At 37.0% G+C, this 26,315-nt stretch overlaps 4 protein-coding genes across 8 annotated transcripts in view; 2 read left to right on the top strand and 2 right to left on the bottom strand.

Annotated features, from left to right (window-relative positions):
• Nucleotides 1-17,306, bottom strand: part of LOC143711084 (uncharacterized) — a 276,637-nt gene extending 259,331 nt beyond the window's left edge. Inside the window, exons 1-4 of one of the 2 annotated variants that reach the window (XR_013194735.1) lie at nt 17,027-17,306; nt 15,529-15,749; nt 2,116-4,775; nt 567-1,946 (exon numbers count right to left, since the gene is read on the bottom strand). The gene's annotated coding sequence lies outside the window, so the exon portion shown is untranslated. Of the gene's footprint in view, nt 1,947-2,115; nt 4,776-15,528; nt 15,750-17,026 lie in introns of those variants that run through there. The other variant, XR_013194736.1, reaches the window with a different exon arrangement.
• Nucleotides 1-26,315, top strand: part of LOC143711142 (uncharacterized) — a 376,270-nt gene that overhangs the window by 230,112 nt on the left and 119,843 nt on the right. The window lies entirely within an intron of this gene.
• LOC143711160 (uncharacterized) overlaps nt 1-26,315 on the bottom strand; it is a 312,783-nt gene that overhangs the window by 245,884 nt on the left and 40,584 nt on the right. The window lies entirely within an intron of this gene.
• LOC143711093 (uncharacterized) lies at nt 17,578-22,248 on the top strand. The gene is made up of 12 exons (XM_077202417.1): nt 17,578-17,910; nt 18,430-18,526; nt 18,637-18,832; nt 18,969-19,110; nt 19,222-19,350; nt 19,461-19,641; nt 19,781-19,857; nt 20,122-20,308; nt 20,478-20,717; nt 21,180-21,351; nt 21,518-21,666; nt 21,878-22,248. Exons 1-12 carry the CDS (start codon nt 17,644-17,646, stop codon nt 22,051-22,053), a joined length of 2,013 nt encoding a protein of 670 aa, XP_077058532.1. The 5' UTR covers nt 17,578-17,643; the 3' UTR covers nt 22,054-22,248.

Here is a 26,315-nt window from a genome sequence, read left to right as displayed (position 1 = left end):
TAATTTTAACACCATGTAGTTGGACACATACACTGAGGAGTGTTCATTTAACACTGGGGATTTTGCTGTGTAGTGCTTCTTTTTTTGGAGGCTCAGTTTGTAGTTATAAGTCTCACAGGAGGCGATCATAACAATGAAAACACTTACGGTAATTTACTGCTCACAATACAAAGCAGTTAGTGCAAAAATTAAACTCAGCTGAGCTAAAATCTCAATAATCAAGCTCTGAACAGCGATGTTGGAGATGCTGTTAAGCTCAACTCCTCCATGCCCTGAATAATGCAATCATTCTGTTGTTGGCATTTCAGTCTCTGTAAATCAAGCTTAATAAGCCGGATGTCCTCCTCTGTCGTTTACACTGCTGTCTTCTTCTAGCACTCTTGAACATTATATTTTCACATCTCAGACAATATATTTTTATATGAAAAATTATTAGCACAATTTTTTTTTTAAGTACATGTGTGTAAGGGAACTCGGATCAATATAACTGAATTGCAGTGAATAAGAATCAAATTAATATTCAGAATTATTATTTAACACTTTATCAAATATTCATCCACAATAAGTTGAGATAAGAGTATTTTATTAATTCTGGACAGAATATTATCTCAATGGCCTACAGTAATAATAGCATAAAATTGTGATCACTGAATATAACCAAGGTAACAAAATCTACTGTTTAAGGCAGTAACTTGTAAGCACACCGCACAAGACACTTGTATATATGTAAAATCAAGCAAGACAAAAGAAAAACACACAAACATTCATTCAAACAGTGACAGGGAAAAGTGATGATATTTACGGGGGATGAATGGAGTCCCAGATGTCTAGCGTCAGACATGATTACTTTGACCGCAACCTGAGAGAATCAATATACTAGCAATTCAACCTTAGTTAGTTTGCTTAGTTTTTATCAATTGCTAAAACACATTGTTTGAAACCATCACTCACTTTCTCAAAACCTTAAACACAAATGGAGAACACAGAATCCAAAGCATACAGTTACAGAAAAAAGTATATTGTAACAAAGTAAACAAATTTTGCAATTACGTAAAAAAGTATAGTAATGACAACTTACAGTAGTATGGTGAAAAACATGTATAGGCTATATACTGTGTGTACTGCAAGTACAATATTGTACTGAATATTGTATAGTACTTAATGTTTGTATATTCAGCACTTGCATACTGTGAAAATACAGTGACCCAACTGCAAAAGCCAAACAGGTTACATAAAAAAAAGTCCTCCTTGTTTGCCACCTCTTATACACACTCTTCCTCTTCTCCCTCTTATATTGTTTCCATCCATTATTTGTATCAAAATTCAGTGCAACATTTTCAGTCAGTTTTGGCACTCTGAATTGACTTGTATTATGTACAGTTGGTTTGATCACATCATTAGAAATAAGTGTGAACAATTACGAGTCGTTGTGTGTAAACGATGACAACTGTGTTGCAGTTGTTTAACTTTTGCCTTGCCTGTGTTTAGCGTGAAATATAAGTGAATCACAGAGGAAAATGTGTTTTAGTGAGTGAGAATATGTTTAGAGTTTTGCAAAATGAGAGCATGAGATTTGCAAACAGTGTTTTAACTACCTGAACTTGTTTAATGTTTTACATTAAGAGTGATTTATTTGAAAAATTGGTTTAGGCTATTGAGAATTTGGTTCAGTGTTGTAGCAATTCAGAAAAACTGTAATAAAATTTGCACCAGTTCAGCAAGAATTAGGAGACAGCACTCGATGGTGAATGGATGGTTGGCTTCGCAAAAACCAAGGCGAAAAGCAAAGCAAAACAGCTTGTCATTGGGTTATAAGCGTGTACATCTGATCCATCCTTCTGAGTGTGTCGGCCAATCAGATATCAAGGTCAAGGTAAACTTTATTATCCACAAGTAGGAAATTCATGTGGTCACCATTACACGCTCCATTGCTTAAGAAAAAAGACCTGCAGCGTATAAATAAAAAACATAAATACAAAATCATTAAATACAAAACCATTAAAACATTTAAACTTTAAAACAATTTAAATGTGTTAAATGTTTAACACACCGAAAAAACTCAGGTAATATATTTATTTCGTTTGACACCTTAATGGCTGAGATGAGAAGATTTACCTCTATACTGGGCTTTCTTTTTATCTCCTTCCTTTCTCCGTTTTCGTCCCTGTGCACCAGAGGGTTTAGACCACTTCATTTTTGATCAACGCGCCAGCAGCTGAGCACTTGTCTAACGTAATGTAACGCAACTCTTTTGCAACCGCTGTTATCTGTCAGCGGACAGACGGAGACAACACCGGTAATACAATTCACTGAAAGGTTTATTGACAGGTGGCAGAGATCGAGTAGAAACAACAGGTGAGTGTTTTGAATGAAGATCATTTGGATAAACTGGCTAGTAATTGTCTCTTTGCATTGCAGGTGATGAGATCACGATGGCTGAAGATGATCGGATGATCTGAAGAATAACGGAGGATGTAGAAGGTGAGTAGTCTCAAACGTGAGATGAACAGGTAAGGAGCTGGTTTATGCTTTCTGTACACCTGAAGACTTTGAAAAGATTTAGAAAAGACTTTATAAGATTATCGGCTCACATCTAAAGACTTGGGTTCACAGTTTTTAGTCTCAGACTAAAGACTTGCGATAATATCAAACATGTTTGATATGAAAGACTAGAGAAAGACTGGCATAAATCGGGTCGCCGACTGCAGATTATCACCTCACGTTTAACGATCGAGACGACGGGAGCGCGCCGAGACTCCAGTAAGATTTCTAAAGACTGCCGCTCTTTAGTCTGGGACTGTGAAAATCCTTTGGTGTACGCCCGGCATAAGTTGACCAGTATTGAAGAACAAGATGATTGTGAAGTGAGAGGTTACTGCTTATGAACTGTGTGCTGATGAACTGGTTCAGGTGCGCTGGATTAGTATTCAGGTGAAGCTGATCGAGTGTGTGGAGCTGAAGGGTCTGGTGTTGATCATGGTGTTGCATCCGTGACGTTGTTTCTGTATTCCACTTCTCTCTGCTGTGGATCATTTAATGTTTTTTTCGGACATAACGACTGACTGAATCTCGTCACAGTGTGAACACTTTTAAGGTTTTTCTCCAGTGTGGATCCTCTCATGTGATTTCAGAGTTGCTGGCTGACTGAATCTCGTCACAGTGTAAACACGTTTAAGGTTTTTCTCCCGTATGGATGCTCTCATGTCTTTTCACATGTGTTGACTGGCTGAATCTTTTGTCACAGTGTGAACACTTGTAAGGTTTTTCACCAGTGTGAATTCTCTGGTGTTGTTTTAAATGGCTTGCTGAAATAAAAGTCTTCTTACACTCAAAGCACATGTACTCTCTCACACTAGTATGAATTTTCTCATGTCTTTGTAAACTTTGCTGCAGTGAAAAACTCTTTCCACACACAGCACATGAATGTGGCTTCTCCTTCGTATGAATTGTCAGATGTTTCTTGAGGTTTGATGACCCAAGAAACGTTTTGCTGCAATGATCACATGTGAACGGCTTCTCTCCGGTGTGTATCTTCATGTGAGCATTAAGATTTTGTCTGTGCGTGAATCTCTTTTCACACTGATCACACATGAACGGCTTCTCTCCAGTATGAACTCTCATGTGAAGCTCAAGCCATGATTTTTGTGTGAAACTTTTCCCACACTGATCACATGTGAACGGTTTCTCTCCAGTGTGAATTCTCATGTGAAGCTTAAGATTTTGTTTGTTTGAGAATCTCTTTTCACACTGATCACACATGAAAGCCTTTTCTCCGGTGTGGATTCTCATGTGACTCTTAAGGTATCCTGAATCCCTAAAACTCTTCCCACATTTATCGCATGTGAACGGCTTCTCTTCAGTGTGGATCATCATGTGACTCTTAAGGTTTGCTGATTCTGTGAAGCTCTTCCCACATTTATCACATGCGTACGGCCTCTCTCCAGTGTGGATTTTCATGTGTCTTTTAAGTTTATTAGAATTCATGAAGCTCTTCTCACATTGATCACATGTGAACGGTCTCTCTCCAGTGTGAACTCTCAGGTGATAATCAAGACTCTGTTTGTTAAAGAATCTCTTTTCACACCGATCACACATAAACGGCTTTTCTCCAGTGTGGATTCTCATGTGACTCTTAAGGTGTGATGAATTCCTGAAACTCTTCTCACATTTATCGCATGCGTACGGCTTCTCTCCAGTGTGGATCATCATGTGAACCTTAAGGTGTATTTTTTGTGTGAAACACTTCCCGCACTGATCGCAGGTGAACAGCTTCTCTTCAGCGTGAACTCTCATGTGAACATCAAGACTTCGTTTGTATGGAAAACTCTTCCCACACCGAACACATGTGAATGGCTTCTCTTCAGTGTGGATCCTCATGTGTTCCTTAAGATGTAATTTTAGTGTGAAGCTTGTCCCACATTGATCACATTGATGCGGCTTCTCTCCGGTGTGTATTTTCATGTGTTTAATAAGATTTGGTTTTTGTGTGAAGCTTGTCCCACATTGATCACATGAGAACGGCTTCTCTCCAGTGTGTACTCTCATGTGCGCATCGAGATGTTTGGTTGAGATACTCTTTCCACACTGAGTGCAGGTTGTAGATTTCTTGGCTCTTCTTTTCTTTAAAAATGTCTTTTTAGTCTTTGAGTGACTCAAAGGTTTTTCTCCAGGTTTGACATGATGTTCCTCCTTCACTTCACTCAGTTCTTCACTCTCTTCACTCTCCTCCTTTACTTCACTCAGTTCTTCACTCTCCTCACTCTCTTTCATCAGGTCTGAAATTAAAGAAAAAAAAAAGATTCATTTAATTTTCAGTAAATCAAAATAATAATGATGTGACGTTCGGCACCGAGGCTTCGAAGCTTGTATTAAAAAAAACGAAACATCTCACATGAACCACTGTACCAGAGCTTGATTCGTCTTGCCATAACCATGTGATCAGTGACGTCCGAAGCTTCGTTTCGACACACAACCAAGTGACTACTGCATATTTTGATCCATAAATAGCGCGAACCCCTTGAGCAGGTTTCGAGTGACATGCGCTTCGGTAGTGAACTGAGACCGACTGAGACTGAAACAGTGAGTGAGATCTTTTGAATTTTCAGCATGAAACCAGCCAAGAAAAGAGGCCGTTCAGAAGTATGGCAGCATTTTCAGGTCGTATAAAAATATACTGTCAGATAATTATTATTATTATTTTGTAATAAGAATATGATTTTAAAATGAATTATGATTTACGAATTTATATAAAATAAATATAATAATTAATTATAATGTAAATTGTTATTTACATGTAATTTTATGCATATTCAGTGTATAATAAACAATATATTATGTTAAATAGGCCTACATTATGTATATGAAAAAAAAAGTAATCAAGTTAATACATGTATCCTCCTTCTGTAGGTTGAGTGCCTAATTTGTTCTCAACAGCTTTCTTATAATAACAACACATCGTCATGTTGAGACATTTTAGAGCTAAACATGAAAACACATCTTCTGGAAGTAGGCCAACAACTAGCAACCAAGGTATAAAACTTCTGGGGCCTGTAGCATGCTCGTAGTTGAACAAACTCTGGGTTACAGGATTAGTTTTGAGTTGACAAAACCAAACCGATGCAATCAGGCTTTATTGGTACCATGCTCATCAACTTTCTCTGTCAACTCAGGCTTTGATCCTTAAGCTATGATTACTCCACGCGCACGTGCACATAAAAGAGTGACGTCGACACTGAACAACCAATCGCATTCGATGTTGATAGAGCGAGAGCTATATATTTTTCCGTGCAGGAGCAAGAGATTATTCTTCTGAAATATGAAGAATATAGAAGTGTTTTTCAAGCACGCAGTAACACTGTCTCTGCTGCCAAAGCAAGAGAACAATCTTGGAGGAAGATTGCTGATTGCGTTAATGCATAGGCCAAGTTAAACAATTAATGTAAATTTATGTAGGCTAATCATCAGGGACGTGCACAGGAATTATGAGGGGCAGTTGCTCTGACCTGAAAAAAGGGCTTCCCCTACATTCAGTTGTGCTTCTTGCTCGTATTCAGTTCTGATGGTAGGCTACGGGCAACTACGCATGATTTGAGGTATGATTGCGTAAAGGGAACAGGAATTCCGGTAGGCAACAGAATCGACTGCTAAACCCAGGGCCGATCCTGAACTCCCCCTGGGGCCCTAAGCAAAAGGGGCCCTCTGCCTGACCTGTGAGGCCGTGAGCTATGTAAACCATTTGCCATTGCCACACAATCACACCTGACACTTCAGTGCTCCCAATACAATCCTCCCTCCTTGAAACAAAACAGTCAAAGAATAAGTACAACAATATAGAACAGAATGAGGTTCAAACAAACAATATTTATTGAATAGAGTATTTTCTATAGAATGTTGACATAACAAGTGAATATTAACGTAAACATAAATAAGAAGAAAATAATAAATTATAACCCTGAGCTTTGGCTTTTGGGATTAACTTTGGTTCTCTCTACAGCCTGGGTATTTTCGGCATCAGTATGATTTTTATTTATTTATTATTATGCATGTTGAAGCAATTCTTGATTTATGGTTATTATTTACTGAGGGATTTGCATCCATATTGACCAGTATGTCCAGCTAATCAACATTTTAAATTCAATATAGCCTATAAATCAATAGTCAATCAATGTCAAATTGTCAATACATTGCTTTCTATCTTGCATAATTAGTGCAGTTGTTTAGAGTTTTTAACTACACTGAGACTAGATAATCAGTTTCTTGTTTTATAAATGTGACTTTGATTGGGAGTGCCATCATTCACGTGCATGTATTGTACAGTATGTCTGGTCTCCACATATTTCTGCTTGAAAAATGCGAGTTTCATTTCGTGCACGCGCATATGAACGCACGATAACACACGCGACGCGGTTATGTTTTCCGAGCTGCAGTAAACAAACACCGTTGCACTTTGTCGTTTATCAAAAACAAACGTAATAAATTTTTTTATTTTACTCTCACTTTTGTCAGGCACAAAGTGATGCAAGAGATGCACTGCCTGCCCAGCTAGGTTAGCAAGACCGAAAAACATCAAACTTTGTTGACATCAAACTTAGAGAGGAGAGAACACAAGTTTACCTGATTGTTGTTCCCGCAATTCACTCTCATGGGTTTTTTCTTCTTCATCTTTTCGTGACCAGAAGGATAGTTTCGCTTCATTTTGTCATGGATGTTGTACACATTAATTGACACGCTATGACACGAGATGGAGGCGGGGCCTTAAGTAATTTGTGGGGTCTTACGCACCGGTCGCGTGCAGCGCTGCAGCCACGTAAACAGTTTGCCCTTCCCTTACTGACTTTCACTTTCGGTGCACGAATGGAAGTGAATGAGGCTTTGCGATTTAAAAAAAATAAAAAAAATTTTTATCTAGGCCTATGTGAAATTCTGCAGCCATTGTACGATTTTCTAATTTTTTTCTCGGAAGGGCAACCTGAGTCGAGAAGGGCATATGGGCAGTTGCCCGGGCAACCTGAGCAACCCCCCTGTGCACGTCCCTGCTAATCATATTAAACATTTATTAAATGCTAAAATGAAAATGTGTGTATTCGTGCTGATATATACATACGTGTGTGTGTGTGTGTGTGTGTGTGTGTGTGTGTGTGTGTGTGTGTGTGTGTGTGTGTGTGTGTGTGTGTGTGTGTGTGTGTGTGTGTGTAAGTGAATGTATAGGCTATTACAGCCTGTGAAAGATTGATATTCATTGATTTTTAGATGTTACCCCAACTTCAAACGTTCTTGGCAGTAGATCAAGACAAAATATAAAAATACAGTCATGGTCAGAATTAATGGCACCCCTGCTAAATATGAACAAAACTGGCTGTAAAAAAATAAATCTGCATCGTTTATCCTTTTGATCTTTCATTGAAAAAATTGCCAAAAATCTAACCTTTCATTGAAGTAAAAGAATTGAAAGTGGAGGGGAAATTACATTATGAAATAAATGTTTTTCTCCAAAACACGTTGGCCACAATTATTGGAACCCTTTTATTAAATACTTTTTGCAATCTCCTTTTTTTAAGATAACAGCTCTGAGTTTTCTCCTATAATGTCTGATGAGTTTGGAGAACACCTGACAGGAGATAAGAGACCATTCCTCCCTACAGAATCTCTCCAGATCCTGTAGATTCCCAGATCCATGTTGGTGCTTCTCCTCTTCGGTTCACTCCACTCATCAGGTCAGGGAACTGGGACGGTCATGGCAGAAGCTTCATTTTGTGCTCTTTAACACATTTTTGTGTTGATTTTGATATTTGTTTTGGATCGTTGTCCAGATGGAAGATCCAAACATGGCCCATTATAAGATTTCTACCAGAAGACGCCAGGTTTTGATTTTTTATCTGTTGATATTTGATAGAATCCACGATGCCATGTATCTGAACAAGAAGTCCAGGACCTCCAGCAGAAAAATATGCCCACAACATTAAAGATCCAATGGTACATTAAATTGTACACATGGGGTTATTTTTATCCTTGTGTGCACCAAACCCATCTAGCGTGTTGGCTGCCAAAAAGCTCTTTTTTTAGTTTCATCTGACCACAGAACCCTGTGCCGTTTAAAGTTCCAGTCATTCTGACAACTGAATATGCTGGAGTTTGTTTTTGGACGAGCGAGGAGGATTTTTCTAGAAACCCTCCCAAACAACATGTGGTGATGTAGGGGTTGTTTGATTTTTTTTTAATAGGCTTTCTGACCCCAAGACTCAAGTAATCTCTGCAATTCTCCATCTGTGATGCTTGAAGAGTCTCTGGCCACTCAACGTCTCCTCCTCACCGTGCATTAAGACAACATAGACACACATCCTCTTCCTGGCAGATTCATAACATCTTTAGTTGATTGTAACTTCCTAGTTATTGCCCTGATGGTCAAAATGGGGATTTTCAATTCTTTAGCTATTTTCTTACAGCCACTTTCTATTTTGTGATGCTCAACAATCTTTTGATGCACATCAGAACTATATTCTTTGGTTTTACTCATTGTGATGGATGCATAAGGGAATTTGGCCTTTGTGTTTCCTCATATTTAAACTCCTGTGAAAGAAGAAGTCAAAGCTAGACAGTTTCATGTTCCTAGTCACCCTGGTGAGCTAAAAAAAGGTAAACATTAATGGGAATATACTTCAGAGATATTTTACTCGTAAAAAATTCTAGGGGTACCAATAATTGTGGCCAACGTGTTTTGGAGAAAAACATTTATTTCATAATGTGATTTCCCCCCCACTTTCAATTCTTTTACTTCAATGAAAGGTTAGATTTTTGGCAATTTTTTGAATGAAAGATCAAAAGGATAAACGATGCAGATTTATATTTTACAGCCAGTTTTGATCATATTTACCAGGGGTGCCATTAATTCTGACCATGACTGTATAATTCAAAGTGGTGAGTATTTACCAAAACCTTTTATTATTTTTGTGAACATTTAATCACAAACACTTGTTTGCAGCAAACTGAAAAAAATGTGAAATAAGGAAAACTGGGGGAGGGCAACCTCCTCAAGATTACACTGTGGCGGAGGATTATGGATGGGATTGCAAATTTTCTGAGATTTTGAATTTAGGGTTTTCATTAGCTGTAAGCCATAATCATCAATTTTAACAAATAAAGGTTTGAAATATCTCACTTTGCATGTAATGAGTCTATATAATATATTAGTTTCACATTTTAAGTTGAATTACTAAAATAAATGAACTTTTGCACGATATTCAAATTTTTCGAGTTTCACCTGTATATAATCCCATGCCTTTGAGTAACAAGCTGAAGTAATCAAGAAATCCAGATTTGCTTTTACCTAACAGAAGGATTTGCTGAATTATACATATAAAGAACCAATCATATTAAAAAAAAATGTTGTAATGAATCATGTCACCTATGCCATGCTCCTATTCTATAAAACTGTTTTCAAAGGCATGAGTTTGTGTCATGGTCAGATGAAGATGAGGGCAATAAGGTAATATTTAATGAATCCAACTGGTAATCCAAATGAACAGAGCAACATACAACATATCCACAATAGACAATACCGAACGAACATTGAACTGAAACAGAACGGAACATATATACAGGTGATAATGAAAGCGATTGATGAGTGCAAAGCTGAACATAATTAGTGTCCGTGACAACAAATGAGAGACAAAGGCAGACGATGATGAAACCTAATGAGTCCAAACTAACGTGATTGTGTCAGTCTGGTTAAAGGGAGAGAGGGAGGGAGAGAGGGAGAGAGAGAGAGAGAGAGAGAGAGAGAGAGAGAGAGAGAGAGAGAGAGAGAGAGAGAGAGAGAGAGAGAGAGAGAGAGAGAGAGAGAGAAACGATGCTTTGCTGATATTCTCTGCATCCCCAACTGTGTACAAAAATGTTCCGCTGGCAAAAAAAGCAAAGTGCAGTGCACATAATCTGCGGGACTGTGAGCACTTTATTTAACAATCACACCAACTAAACAAATGTAACTTTACTTCTTTACATTTTTTTCTCTTTTTGTATGCTATAATTTAAATAAGTGTCTTGTCACATGCCTACTATCCACTCAACTAGTAGAACACCTCTCATTACGTTATTAGCTAAGCACACATTAGCTGCACAACAGTAGTTGTTAGTAATCGCCTACCAAACACTCAACGGGTTTGTTTTGTTTTACTTGTTCCTTTCCTTCTTTTATTAGGTAAAATCCCTGTCTACCCATAAGGGTCAAGGTCACGATATTAGGATTGACACACAATACCTAATATCCGTGAGCAAAACAAATGCGAGCCAGAGAGCTCCATGCATGATGCTTGAATCATTTTGACCACAAATTATGTCACCAGACAATTAAAGGTAAAATGTTCTCAACCTGGAACAATTTATATGAGAAGAAAACATATAAAACAAATTTAATCACAGAATTTGGTCAAAGAACTACATTTTGGAAACAAATTAGAATAACAATAAAATGTTACTAAATTGAACTAAATTGTTTTCCATGTGATAACTTATATTGAGAAAATGAACTTGAACTCTTAATACTTAAATGTTTGAATAATTTGTTCAATTAAATCAACAATCTAGGACCATAAATGAAGTGGGCTCCAGTCAGTCTGGGCTAACTAACGAACCCCCTAGATAAGTATTTCAAGGCCATGCAAGCTTCAAAGAGATGACCCTAGCTAAAGGAAAAACATTGCCAATGTTAGGTAGTTTAGAAAAGACGGATTGGATCAGAGATGGCACAGCTTGAGACCGACCAAGATAGCAGCTCCCACCAGAGATAAAACAGGCATCCATCTTCTTAGAGACCTTCGAACGAACCCTCTTACCACATAGTTGAAATCTCTTAAAACCCACTGAGATTCAGACTTTACATATTGAAATGCATTAAATAATTCCAAGGAACGATGCTAGACCGACTTATGATCAAACATAGTTTGACTGCTGTGGAATAAATTTGATCTTTAAGATGTGTGTAACCATCATATGACAGTAAAAGTGCAAACACAATCCTTATTCTATAATTGTATTGGAATGGTTAAACAGTGTTGGTACGTGACAGGAGAGCCTCCACTCAAGCATAAAATACTGTATGATGAACAAGTCTAAGAATGTTCCACATATGGTTGAAATACCATCATTGGCCTAGAAAGATAACATTCTGGGAGTCAAGACTATAAAGTAGGAAGGATGCCCTCCCTTCACTATATAATCACTCTGTGTGACGGTATGACTGCTGGCCTTTTCTTGCAAGAAAATAAACCTCATCAAAGACAATTGGGAAATGTTTGTCTCTTATTTAGTGAAATAATTTTGTTTGCCACCACACTGCATAATTCTATATCATGTCTACAACCTATATATGTGAAGTCAAGCAATTGTTATTAGATGTCTATTAGATGGCATACTGAAAGTGTATCTTGTTTCCTATCAGATCATATGCTCAGAAGATGGCTGGATTGAAATCTGTGTGAAATGTATCGTACTCTTATAATAGGACTCATTTCTAAACTGTTCTCTCTGCTGGAGCTGGAAGGTAAAACACCACAGATAATGCATGATTAGAAGACGATACAGACCAGGGGTCTCATTTATAAAACTGATCCTTACTAAAAGTGTACGTGCGCCAGAAAACCAAAAATGGCGTACGCCAAAAATGAATTTTTTAATAAGAAAGTTAGTAAATGCTGTAAGATTCCTAACTCATTAACTCATGTAACAAAAGGGACTTTTAGAAAGTGTTAGCATGAATGAATATTTTCTAATAATTGATCTTCTACCTATGTTACTGTAGTTAGCAGTCAGATAGGAGGAGGGATGGAGGCCGATGGTGTAAGTGAGAGCGGCCAGACTGTCGCTGTACAAGGTAGGAAAGGGTAACTTGGTTATTCATAAACAGGGGATGAATTGTTTATTAATGTTTGATTAGACTAATTCATGTTGCATTATGCTTTGCCTTTTTAGAAGAAGAATCAAACTTCATTATCCCAAAAGATCGACAGGCCAGGGAGAATTACATCAAACGAGATCTCATTAAGAAAGAACTAGAAAGTTATTACATTCCTTGTAATATCTGTATTAACGGGCACATGTTTCTGTATGTTGTGCACACTGTGCCCCCTTTAAAAAAAATAAGTGCATGACGCCCCTGAAAGGGATATTTGCTTCATGTACATTTACATTTATTCATTTAGCTGACGCTTTTATCCAAAGCGACTTACAATTGCTATATTTCAGAGGTCGCACGCCTCTGGAGCAACTAGGGGTTAAGTGTCTTGCTCAGGGACACATTGGTGTCTCACAGTGGATTTGAACCCCGGTCTCACACACCAAAGACATGTGTCTTATCCACTGCGCCATAAGGGACTTCGTCTTTTTAATCACTTTTAGAAATAAAATTCGTTTAACTCCAGATCACTACTAGTGTCGCTGAACTGCTCCGTCTCCAAAACGTTCGTACACATGGGTCAGAGTTTGCGTGAAGTTGCGCAAATCTTCCAGTTAAGTTTGTTTTTATAAATCACTACCCATGCGTCGGCAGTGGCGTACGCCTCTTTCAGGGTCTGTTTTGTTTGTACACAACGGTTATAAATGAGGCTCCTGACATGTAGATGAGCAGACATACAGATTCAGAGTAACCATGTAGACGAGCAGACAAAAGACCAGAAGCACATGGGTTAAACTGCTTCTTTCAAGCCATCTAACTACTCTTGTTTTTCTTTCTCTTACTTAGTTACTTTTCTTTTCCTTTGAGAGTGTCGGTTCTAAGTTAAGTTTTGCTGCAAAGTTTCAGTCAACGATTCGACTGCAAAGCCCGCTTCCAACTTCAAAGACTTTCCATCCATCCGCCAACACATCACGTGAATGGCCGTCCAAGACATCAATCCAGACACAGGAGACGACGAACCCTTTTACCCGACAAAAGGAATCCCCAAAGGAAACGCGAAGACAAGCAAGTAGCCTCCAGACTCTCAACTGAACTGGTGGTTTGATATAAAACGTAATAACCCGCCAAAGAAGCGATTGATTAATAATGGGTTAAATTAATAATAGATGTTTCGTTCAGGTCATGTCTTATAAGTGGATATATTGCTAGAAGATTTCATCATCTCACTCTTAAAACTCATTCTTTCCTCGCTTCTTTTCTTTCCGCAACACGTAGGAATATGTGTGCGTGCGTGTTTGTGTTAATAGTTTTATGTGTTAGAAAAATCAATAAAGTATTGTTTGTACTTTAAAGAGAATTGTTCTTGTGTAATGTGCTTACGAATTTAATGGTTTAAACTGCTATCCGTGTTAACGTGCTAATAAATACAGGTGAAACTCGAAAAATTTGAATATCATGCAAAACTCTTTGCATTTCAGTGCAATCTTTATAGGTGAGTGATAGAGTCAATGCAATCTTTATTTGCATTTCATGTATTTCAGTAATTCAGATTAAAAGGTGAAACTAATCTATTTAGTATATAACTGTATGCATGATTACACTTTTCAGAGGGCCGACATTTCTGTATTTAAAATCCTTTTTTTTTACTGATTTCATGTAATATTCTAATTTTTTGAGATTTTGAATTTGGGGTTTTCATAAGCTGTAAGCCATAATCATCAAAATGATAACTTTTGCATGATATTCTAATTTTTCGAGTTTCACCTGTAGTGTTTCACTAGTCTGGATATTTATATCCGCTGCAGAGCTGATAGTTATGGCCCGTTCAAATGAACGCTGGACGAGTAATTTGCTCGGCCGCAAATGAATGACTCTTTCAAAATACCCTATAAATTAATTCATAATTCCCTTTGAGCTAATTTGACCTGTTTGACCCTTACACATATCGGTGGAAGTGAGAGAATTTAATGCTCATATCTTCTAAATGCGAATATGATCATTGTTTTGGTGCACAAGCTTAAACACAACAGTGAGGCATAACATATTTACACTAAAGCGATAAAAAAAAAGGCTTTTTGCTTTTATAAATCAGTTATTCCATGTACATAGCAAGGTTTCATTAAATAAAACAAAGCAAATAAAATAAAATATAACCATATTGGTAAAAATATTATTCTTCCGGCAAACAATGTAGTTCCTCGGTTATAAGATAAGATACAATAAGAACAAGAACAATGAAGCAAAGTACAATCAAATGGTAAAATAGATTCAATAAATATACAATAAACAAAGATACAAATGAAATGCAGTTTAATTTCAGGAAGGTCTATTAACATTACTGTTCAGGTAATATAGTCAACAAAAGAAAGCTTATAAAGTGTTCAAATGTAAAATAACATAGCGTAGTTGTCCCTATAATAGATTCATGTTTATCAAAGCTAAAATTATTCATTAAAGAGCTGTAATTTTCTCTTTGCCTTTAGTTGTTTTATTCACATAATTGGCGCAATCGTCCGGTGTTTTATAATTTATTATTTTATAATCCTTTGAAGCCAAAATTGAAATCGGAAAAAAATAAAAAGAGATTAATATCACAGGCTTAAAGTGTAACCGGATGTTTGAATGTTAGTTCTCTCATCTATCGTCACTTATTAAGCAGGGATTCGTGTTGTGCGCGCTGTAACTCAGCGTGAGAGATCTCTCTCTACTGGATTGAAAATAGCAAAAATGGATCACAGACAAATAATTTTATCTTATCGCATATAGAAACGGCTGTCAATATAACGCCTACATAGCAGTAATAAATAATACGTATCTTTTTTTCAATTTTCTCTAGTACCAACAGCAGAACCGGTAATGTCGGAGCTTATCGAAACTGCAGTCTTTAAGAATTTAGCCCCAGGTCACGTTTAATAATAATAATAATAATAATTTTACTTCAGCCATCACTACTTAACATAGTTGTACCCTAAACTATATTGAGAAATGTTTGTAACAGTTGCAAAACATTGAGAAGCAGATTCTGTACAACATTCTGTACTCATTTCTTAGTTTAACTGTTTGTCTAAAAGTGATGAAGTGCTTGAATGTTTCTAACATGAATGTTCTTCAGAATCATGAATGAATGAAGAATAAACACCAACCTCTTTGTTCTTCAGGATCTTCAGGATGTTTCATTCTGCAGGTTCTGGATCACTCGTGTTCTCACTGTCCTCTTTAATAAACTCAGTCTTTGCAGATTTCAGCTCTTCCTGATGCTCTGATGCTCGTCTTCACTTGTAGCTGATGGGAATATTCAGCATGTATGGGTGAATTGCTTTGAGATGAGCTTCACTGATGATGAAATGCAAGGGGAGGAGCTGATCTGACAAAATCAAAAATATATCAGTTACTAAGTTTGCTTTTATACTTCTGGAGAACAATTATGTAATGTCAATTCTTGGAAAAAATAAATAATGTAAAGAAAAACAGTTGAAAGTGCTGTGACAAATTCAAGTCCTCGGTTTGGGTCTCAAATAAATCTCTCACAGTCGAAAGTTTCAGGTCTCAGAAGAATTAACTTTATTGGACAAGCAACAAAGTGAGATAGCAGCTGTTCATCTGACTTGCAACCTTTTTCTTATCGCTAGGTAGCCAATGGGAATCTGTACAGTTATCTCTTTGCTCCTCCTCGAGATGTCGCACAGTGTTCTCTAGGTACTTTTCCATTCTCACAAACCCTTTGACCTAGTTTCTGCTTGCCATTATAGTATACAGACTTTTGCATGAGACAAAAGAAATTCCCCAGCAAAAATAAATACTTAAGTCTGTTGACACCTATGAAATGAGATTTAAGAGGAAATTTACAGGAGATCATTAGACATCAGCATAATAAATTGGGTAAAAAAAAAAAGAAGAAGAAACTTTTGACAAAATATAGAGTATTTTCAGCACAGGACTCCAGACTAACATTAAGATTCGAGAACCAGAAATAACTGTTGTATAAAAGTGCTCTATTGAAAGATAATACTGTAATTTATCAGAATATGACCTTAAAACACAATAATACAAAAACAATAATGACACTCAAACCTACAACACCATAATATATAAACATGATTAATATAATGTATTCACTGTAACGTAAATAAAATGTTAAAGTTTTGTAGTACAGAAACTGACAATGATCATAAAACCTTTTAAAATAAAGAGCAGCACAAAGCAATACAATGTTTTCGTGTCAAAATATTTATCTATTAACATTTATGTAAATCTAAAATGTCTCACGTGGCTCATTATAGGCTCAATGTAAAGTATTTAGCAGCCTCTGTTGTTTAACAATGTAAAGTAGCCTAACTAACAAATCTGCCAAAGGTATCAAAAGAGTATATAAAACGGCAACATCAACACTTGAGACATCAACACTTGAGATCGATCACCATCAATTCCCCTCACAGATCTCAAACTTTGACTTTTGACTCGACATTCAGTAACAGTTCTCACTCCAAACATCGAAACAAACAAACATAAAAAAGCTCACAAAATCGCTCAGGTCTGAATGAACTCAACATATTCTCCTCATGCTCGCTGCTGCATTAAATATTTATTTAAGTGAGAAGACGCCAGAACAGTGTGTGATGGTTGTCTAAATATGAGAAATACCGTAAAGTAAACTGCTCTCGTCTCCTCACTTCAGAAGACTCTTCTTCTTCTTCTTCTTCTTCTTCTTCATTGGCGGCTCGCATTAGTGCCACCTACTGTGTGTTTTGTAGCAGAGACTCTTATTTATTTTTTAATTGCAAATGAAAGGTAGACATTAACAATGAGAAAAGGGAGAAAAAAAAACAACAAGGGGGGATATACACACATAATGAGAGATTGAATTAGACAACACAGATCAATACAATATTACATTTCGTCAATATGACAAATTAAAGGTTCCTTACAGAATCAAGGATTTTATATGTTTGAGTTTAAAGTCCCCATGAAATCAAAATTGAACATACTTACTTTGTTTGCTTAAATTGATCGTTTTGTGGTGAAAAATTCATCCATGCAAGTCAATCCGCTCAAAAAAATGTTTTGGCTTCGTAATCTTTAATCAAAATCTGAAAATGCCCCTCCCCTCTGCCTTGGAGGACCTGACCCTGATGACGTAGGTTTGACGGTTTAGGTGTCGGCTTAACATCCGTCACCACGCCCCCCCAACTGACAGTAGAGACAGTCACAGGCTGCCTGTGTGTTGTGTTTGCGAGCATTGACAGCGTGTGAAAGGAGAGATGGCGAGGAGGTGCATTTTTGGTTGTGGCAGTCACGGAACACTTTTCCCATTCCCTAAAATTCCCTCGTTACGGTCCAGATGGCTCGATTTTTTACATTTCGAGGAAGGAGGGATAACAGAGAGGTCACGGATGTGCTCGAAGCACTTCACGCGTGAATGCTTCAAAAATTGGACAGAACACGAAATGGGGTTTGTGAGATATCTGTCATTAACAGATAACGCGGTCCCGTCAGTGTACACCGTTGGTACCTCACAGACTTTGACGGTAAGTTGAACTATCTACAACGAAGCTCTTGAGACGTTTATCATCATACAGGGCTGCCATCATATTATGCTTAATAAAGTAAATAAATGTTTAGTGCGCGTGTTTTTTGAGCGTGCGCGCCAAAAACCAACATCACCACTCGAATCAAGACAGATTCGACATAACGGTCATCTCTTACTCTTTACAAATGGTAACTTATGTTGAAAAATCTAGTTCAACTTATTGAAATGAATCATGTCTCATGCAATTGCTCAATTATTTTAAAAATCGACATATAATTGTATACAAGTTGTCAATTTTGATACCAACTGACAGGTTTCTCTGTATAGTTTACATTTACAACATTAAAAATTGTATTGTATACAAATGAATCGATATTGAATCAAGATCAGAATCTCAAGCTTATGAATTGAATCGTAATTCTCACTCCAAATTGAAGTCAAAAGTTGGCAGTCCTGCACAATATATTTTGCCCTTGTACCCATATCATCATAACATAATGCAATTCCTGTTTAACAGCCCTTAACAAGAGATGTGGCCTGTCAATGTCATGCACCATCTTTGAAAAATGTGTCAGTTCAAACGGAAACCCACAAGCAGAAAAGACGTAGTAAAGGTAAAGTTATAGGCTAATAGCTATGTTTATCTTCATTGTATTAACTGGTAATAGTCTTCTTGTGTTGTTTCATGTGTTTGATTGTCATATGTGTGTGTTGAAAATTTCAGCTGTTCAGGTGAAGCCTTTCGGCCACTCTGTTGGTGTGAGTGTTGGTACAGATATTGGAGCTCCGTGTCTCACTTCAACACCAATTAAAAGGCCACGAATGGAAGACACTGTGTTCGATGAGAGCTCAACATACACCTCAAATCAGTGTTCAGATGTCACCTATGAGCCTGATGTCACTCAAGAGAGCATTGAAAAGTAAGTCTAAATGTCGTTATCACAAAAACTTCATACATGTTAAAAAATGTCATGGTATATAGGTCAGGTTTGAGATGATCAATCAAGATGCCTTGTTAGAAAGTATGATATGATTTTCTGAGTTATGATTGTCCAGGGTTTGCCAACCACCACACAAAGCCAGGAAATACATGGTGTATGAAGACAATTTGCTACAGTTGTTTCGGAAGTGTCAAGCATGCTGCCATATCTGCACATTTGAGAAATTTGTAAATGGGACATTTGTATCCATCACGCAGGTGATCATACATGTAGCACTGACAAATTGTTATAAACAATTTTATTTATTGTATTATTGGCATATTGGATATTGTTCATAATATACATTGTATTGCTTCAAAATCACAAAGATCTGTTCACACTGCCTCCAAAAAACAAAATGTAACAGCCAGCCACACATCCAGAGTACACCAGCTGGGAATTTGCATTTGTCGGCAGCAGTAGCATTCAGTGGGGCTTCATTCATACAGATCCACAAGGTTTTATTTGTGTAAACACATTTTTTCAAAATAAATTGTTCATTGTTAAATTTTTTTTATACTTTTATATATTTTTATCATTACATTTTATGTAATGTGATATCCTCCAGGTAATGTCAGCACTCTGTCTGGAATGTATATGTCCCAGGACATTTTTTAATCATCAAAAGAACTTTCTCCAGCCAACAATTTTATGGCACTGGAGGACTGAACAAAACACAATGCTGGAGATGGCAAGGCATTCTGGAAAGGCCGTTGTCTTGGGTGGTGACATGAGAGCAGATTCCCCAGGTTTGTTCATTTTGAGTGAAAAATAACAACAATACACTGTAGAGACATTGGATTAAAATGTTGTTCAATGTGAAAAACATGGTCAATAAACCAGTAACGTCCTAAACTTTTTTCTGTTCTACTCTGATTCCCCCTGAAGGACACTGTGCCAAGTATGGAAGCTACACGATGATGAACCTGGAAGACAACAAGGTGGTGGACATTCAGTTAATCCAGGTAAAAATGCAATTTACTATGGCACTGCAATAATCTATAATGGCATTGTTGTGTATGGCTTTCTCACATTGAGTGTGTATACAAACACAGCAACACTTTGATAACTATCAAAACTTAAAAATATTGTGCATGTAAACATACTCATTGTCTTGGTTTATATGGTATCTATTAACTGTCAAGATAAAAGTGTAAATGTCGGGTGGTTTTTAAATCTCAAAACATGTCTTTTGTATGCTAAATTGAGGGTTTTTTTTCATCTCTCAGAGTAATGAAGTGGGTGCAAGTCCACGCATGGAACGCGAAGGTTTTTTGAGAAGCCTCCAGTTCCTGGAATCAGCAGGGTTAAGGGTTGGTGCAATCGTCACAGATCGGCATCCTTCGATACAAAAGTATCTGAGGGAGCAACGACCTGACATCCAGCATTATTTTGATACTTGGCATGTCTCAAAGGGTAACTGTTTGGCAGCATTTCAGATTAATCAGATATATACACAACAGCAACATAATATCACAAATTGTGACTCAAGTGACAAAAGCACAAATGAACTTTAACTAAGTTTTAAGAACTGATTAAAGTATAATATTTTAATTAATTGTATTTTCTGTAATTGCTACTTAAGGTCTCGCCAAGAAGATCGATGCACTAGGGAAAGAGCGTAGTTGTGGAGAGGTTCTGGCCTGGAGGAGAAGTATCATAAACCACCTTTACTGGTGTGCATCCTCTTCCAAGACAGGTGAAGAAGCCGTGGAAAAGTGGAAGTCTGTAACCAACCACGTGCAAAATGTGCACCATCATAACAGCGACTTATTCCCAGTCTGCGCCCACCCACCTCTTGAGATGCGAGCTTGGCTGACACCAAGTAAGGATTTTGTTGATTCCTAATGCTACATGATTAGCCCAATTAGGTAACAACCATGAAGATAAAAGTTTTTATGATTAAATTCCTATTTACAAGCTCTTGACTCAATTCTAATCTTAATTCAATTTGATTTTGAAATTTATTCTGAACTATTTCAGATACCTTTAATTTCCATTATGGAAAAACAAAAATCTCTTAAATAATGCTTTAAACTATAATACTGAAAAATACTAAAAACTATAATAATGAAATCTAAAACTAAAATACTGATTCTGCTAAGAGTGAAACGATTGATTTTTTTAATGACTACAATATTAAAAGTTACGATTGACAACAGTCTGTTGAATTCAAGTGACATAGTGATATACAGATGTAATGGGATTTAATAATCTATATCGATATTTCCAGCCATAAAAATTACATTACAGTTATATGTTGATAAGGACTCGCTGTCTTTATTAGGCACTAAAGCTTGTGAACGGTTTTGCGACCTGATGATAAACCAGCGACTCCTGAAAGACGTGTCAAAACTGAGCCCTCACCATCAGACCTCCTCAGTTGAAGGCTTCCATAGCCTTATATTGAAATTTGCTCCGAAAAATGTGGCATTCTCTTTTGTGGGAATGTTGAACAGGTGTGACAGTTTAAATTTTTTCTAATTTCATAAATAATGCTGAATGTGCATCTGTCACACTGTCTTATATTTGTAAATACATAATTTATCCACATAATTAAGCACACTTTAAACAACCCCCCCCTAACCAATTTTATCCTTTTCATTTCTTAATCTAACTATGTAGGTTGCACCTTGCTGCTCTTCACTATAATGAAAATTCCAATCGCGAGTATGCATGCAACCAGAGCGCCGAACCGTCTATCAAAGTGAAATGGCCAAAATACAAAAAGGGGGATCATTCCCTTCACTACACAAAAACAACACCAACCTACAGTAAGTATAAAAGGATAATGTTACCATACAATAAATATGGAAAATAAGTAGATCTTCTGCAAAATTAGATATTCAATTAACACGTACATTACATTTTACATATTGTTTATGGTAAATGCAGTTTGATTGACCTCAATGTGGTTTTATCCCAATTGTCGAAAAATGTCTACGTAAAAAAAATGCCAGGCTCATTGTATTTTTTGCATTATAGACTACGTGGAGAGTCTGCTAAGACTGTTTTTTGAGGAGGTGGTCATCAATCCTGGCCCATACCAAGCGCAGATTAATGAACTGAATGTTCCAGACCACTTATGTGCTGCCTTTGACAAGCCCGACCTACAGGAATCTGACGTCAGACCCTGGTCCCGTTTTACACAGATGGAGTAGGAGCAGGTTTAGAGAGAGAGAGAGAGAGAGAGAGAGAGAGAGAGAGAGAGAGAGAGAGAGAGAGAGAGAGAGTGTGTGAGTGTGTGTGTGTGTGTGTGTGTGTGTGTGTGTGTGTGTGTGTGTGTGTGTGTGTGTGTGTGTGTGTGTGTTTTAAAATGAATCTTCAAAATGTAATAAATGAAACATCAAGTGTAATTGAAGTCCTTTGTCATTATTTATTACATACAGCAGTACATACATATCACTTGCTATTGTCGATGTAGTGAAGGTAGCTTGAAGCCTGTGTATCTCTCTGATGTGAATGTGGATCTTATTTTAACAACAACACATGATGGGAGGACAACACGTATTTTTCTTCCCAAGTAGCCCCAACACCATCTGACAAAGGTCCTGTAGGCGGTGTGACGGTATCGCCTAAAGACCAAAAAAGGAAACTAGATAATAATGCATTTTGCTGACTGTTGCAGATATGATTATTCACTTACTCTTCGATAGTAAAAACATCTTGGTCATAGTCACCATAATACTGGACCAATGATGCATATTCAACTTGAAGAACCCATGGGTTCAAGCAGACCGCTTCAAAACCTGGGTGTTCAGTCATGCATCCAGGTTGCAGTTCTGCTTCTGCACATTTATCAACAACCTATATAAAATAAATAATATAACAATTATGTAGATTTAGTATTATACTATTTTACTCTAGTATTAATAATTTATTCTAGACTGTAGTATATGTTATGTAATGTATTAACACATAGGCACTGTATTACAAATGTTAAGGTTTTTTGAAGTCATAGAGTTTGCTATCTTCAGTTCTACTCAGCTGCTGTGTCATGTATAGGCTGATTAATAACATGATACCCATTCTCTGCAGTTCTGTCACAAACCTGCCTAACCTCCCTACAACATAGTCTTTCAGGACCAGTGTCCATGTGCTGGCAGTAGCCACAGGAGCACCTGAATGAAAGCATAGTACAGTTTAAGTTCACAAATGAAAAGTTGTGGTTTAATCGTGGTAAGCTTAATTATCTGTCAATTATAGATGTAGGCAACTATTCTAGACAATGTACAACATTCAAAAACTTAAGAAAACATAAAAAGCAGGTACCTTACATAACGGTTAATGTTGCAGCAGTAATAGCAAAGAAAAATAGTTTTATAATTCCAATTAGTGTTACCATTGGGACACATCGAGATGCTCGCGAGTGTGAACTTGCTCCTGAGCCGCCACGTCCAGGTGACCATTCGTACCCTCCAGGGCATGTAACGGCTCAAACATGTAAGGTCTGATTCCCCCCGTGACGAAACGATCCTCCGTGTGCTCCTGTTCTTCTTCATCTTCCTCCTCCTCCTGCTGCAAGAAGGGGACTGCTGGCGGTGTTTCAGGCGGCGAGTAATCCTCAACAACCGATTGTAAACTTGCGTTAAGATCTGCCTCCATTTCTGAATGAAACACCTACTTTTATATATCCAATCAGGTGCTAGTTGGAAAAAAAACCACGCCCACTATTTTGCCTCATTTAGTATTCCGTTTCTTTCGGAAATACGTCACAACACTGGAGAAAAGTCGTTTGCAACTTCCGGTTCACGGGGACTTTAAAGGTTTGATAATTTCTTATAGGAAGTAAAAAACGGACTTTATATCAGAGGAAAACATTTTAAAATAGGATTACATTGAATGGTTTTGGCCGTGTGAACTTACCCAGAAGACAAAGTAATCCTTAGAATGAAAATCTCATTTGTACAAAAGAAAACTAACAAGAAAACTTCTGACCAAAAGGATTTAGAGAATGGGCACTGATACTAATGTAGAATTGATTATTCTTCAATATTACAAAAGGAACATAAATAAGATATTCTGTTATGGAATATGCAATTTTTGTATTATAATTATGCCTTTTTGTGTATGAAGTACTTATGTGTTATACACAATTGTAACTTTACATAATGCAAGTGTTTTTATAAAGCAAGACACCAGAGGTTGTTGTTAAACGATTTGTTAAGAAAGTGTTATATAATGAAGGACACTTTAATAATCATTGTAACTATATATTGAGAAAGTGGTTTATGAAGAAGACACTGCAATTGTTGTTGTAAGATCAATTTATTGAGAAAATGGTTTATAAAGAAATACATACCACACTCAATGTTTTAAGCATTTATTAACAAGTATAGTGAGGAACAAAATATGTATTAGAAAGAGCTTTGCTAAAGAAAGAAGAAAATGCAAGCATTACCGTCGTCGTATGTCTTGCGGACGAGGCACAGAATGCATCAAAGAAAAGGTCAGAAGGAGGACGAAGAGGCGAAAGGCTTTATGTTAACATGTCCGAAAGGAATGTCCAGAACTTAAATGAATTATGAGGGGATTGCCAAATGAACAAGTCCTAAGGAGTTTCCAGGAGGGGATTTCTGAAGATGTCAAACAGTTTGGTGGACTTGTCCAGGCAGACTCTCCGCTGTTAGATGCCTTGCCATTGCGCCTCCTGCAGTTAAATCTTGTAAACGATTGGTTTTGATTTACTTTTATTTTTGTTTTATATATTAGTACCTAAACTAGTTGACCTGTATTTACCAAAAAATATATATAATTGAAATAAGAGGCTCGCTTGCCATAAGTCTCTGTTTTACAAAATATTGAGCTGAACTGACCACGCATGCAAGTCTTCTGTGATCTAAATATTGTATGTATGGAAATTCAAATGCTTATTATTTAGGACAGATTTGAGTAAATCGAGTTACTTCTCCCACTTCTGCTAGTTTTACAGAGATTTATTATCCAGTGCAAATTTGCCATTAACATTTCAGACGTCCTGTGGTAAAATTACATTACTCCATCTACCCTTGTGAAGTTAATCCCGTCTGAATAGGGCTTTAAGGCTGAGGGCATATCATGCCTAGTTTACCCTTCTCTTTCCCTATATCTTGATAAAAAAAACAAAAAACTATTAAATCTAGTATTTATTCTGCTATTCCGTTTTAAGTCCATAAAATCCGGAGTCAGTTGGAAGTCTGCAGGGCCCGATAAGCTGGAACCATTTTATTTAAAGCTTACAGCCGAACCCTTGACTTATTTATTTCATCTTCCTATTTCCCAATGCAATCTCCCAACGATCTGATCTGCTTTTGTTTCTCCTCTTTTTAAAGGGGGGGATTCACTGCAGTTGAACAATTATAGGCCAATATCTAAACGGTGTGTTTTATCTAAGCTTTTGGAGAAATTACTGAATGAACAATTAACAACTTTCCTGGATTTAAACAATACTCTTTCTCCTTCTCAGTCTGGTTTTAGAAAGCAGCATAGCACTGTCACTGATGCTATAAAGTGTTTAGTGATATTATTAATGCCTTAGACTGTAAACTAATTGTTCAGATTTTTTTCTTGATTTATCGAAGAGTTTTGACACAGTTTACCATGACATCCTTTTAAAAAGGCTTGCCATTATTGGTCTCTCAGAAAATGCAAATGGTTTGCAACTACCTTTCAGGCGAGAACACAGTGTGTGCTTTTAAAGGATTGTACCTCATCTGTTTTGTCAGTCTCTAAAGGTGTCCGTCAGGGGTCTGTTCTTGGACCCATTTTATTTTCCTTGTATACAAATACTGTTTGTGATAACATTCCCAATGCTATGTATCTTTATGCAGACGACACTATTTATTGTTGTGCTTCATCAGCTTCACAAGCTCTTCATTATTTACAATCAGCATTTGATATTGACAGTCTCGTCTATGTAAACTTAAACTGGTTTTAAATATACATAAAACTAAAGTAATAATTTTTTTTTTTAAATCCAAAGCTCTTCCAAGTAATATTCCTGAAATTATATCTTTCCAAGGAACAAAAATAGAATGTGTTGTGAGTTATTAGCAGAGGTGTCAAAAGTATTCACATTTCTTACTCAAGTAGAAGTATAGATACTAGGGTTTAAAAAGAGTTCTGTAGAAGTTGAAGTATCAACTCAAGCTTTTTACTCAAGTAAAAGTGTAAAAGTAATGGTTTCAAAACTACTTAAAGGTTCTCTAAACGATCCTGGGTGACGTCTCTTCTTGTTGACGTTCGAACTATTGTCAAACAAAACGGAGGCTAGCTAGACCCTCCTCATCCGCGCACTAACCCCCCAAATCCTTCTTGTCGGTTATTGGCTGGAACAGTTTGTTATGTTTCGTGGTGCAGGTTAGCCCAGTTTGTTTTTGTTGCCGTTTGTGGAGCCTGGGGTGTCTGCAGAGACCGTGTTTTTTTACAGTGTGATCAGGGCACA

This window comes from Siphateles boraxobius, unplaced genomic scaffold (genome assembly GCF_051911475.1).
Source record: "Siphateles boraxobius isolate OS27281-9 unplaced genomic scaffold, OSU_SipBor_1 49, whole genome shotgun sequence".
NCBI classification, from domain to species: domain Eukaryota; kingdom Metazoa; phylum Chordata; class Actinopteri; order Cypriniformes; family Leuciscidae; genus Siphateles; species Siphateles boraxobius.
This window is presented reverse-complemented; position numbering and strand designations above follow the sequence as displayed.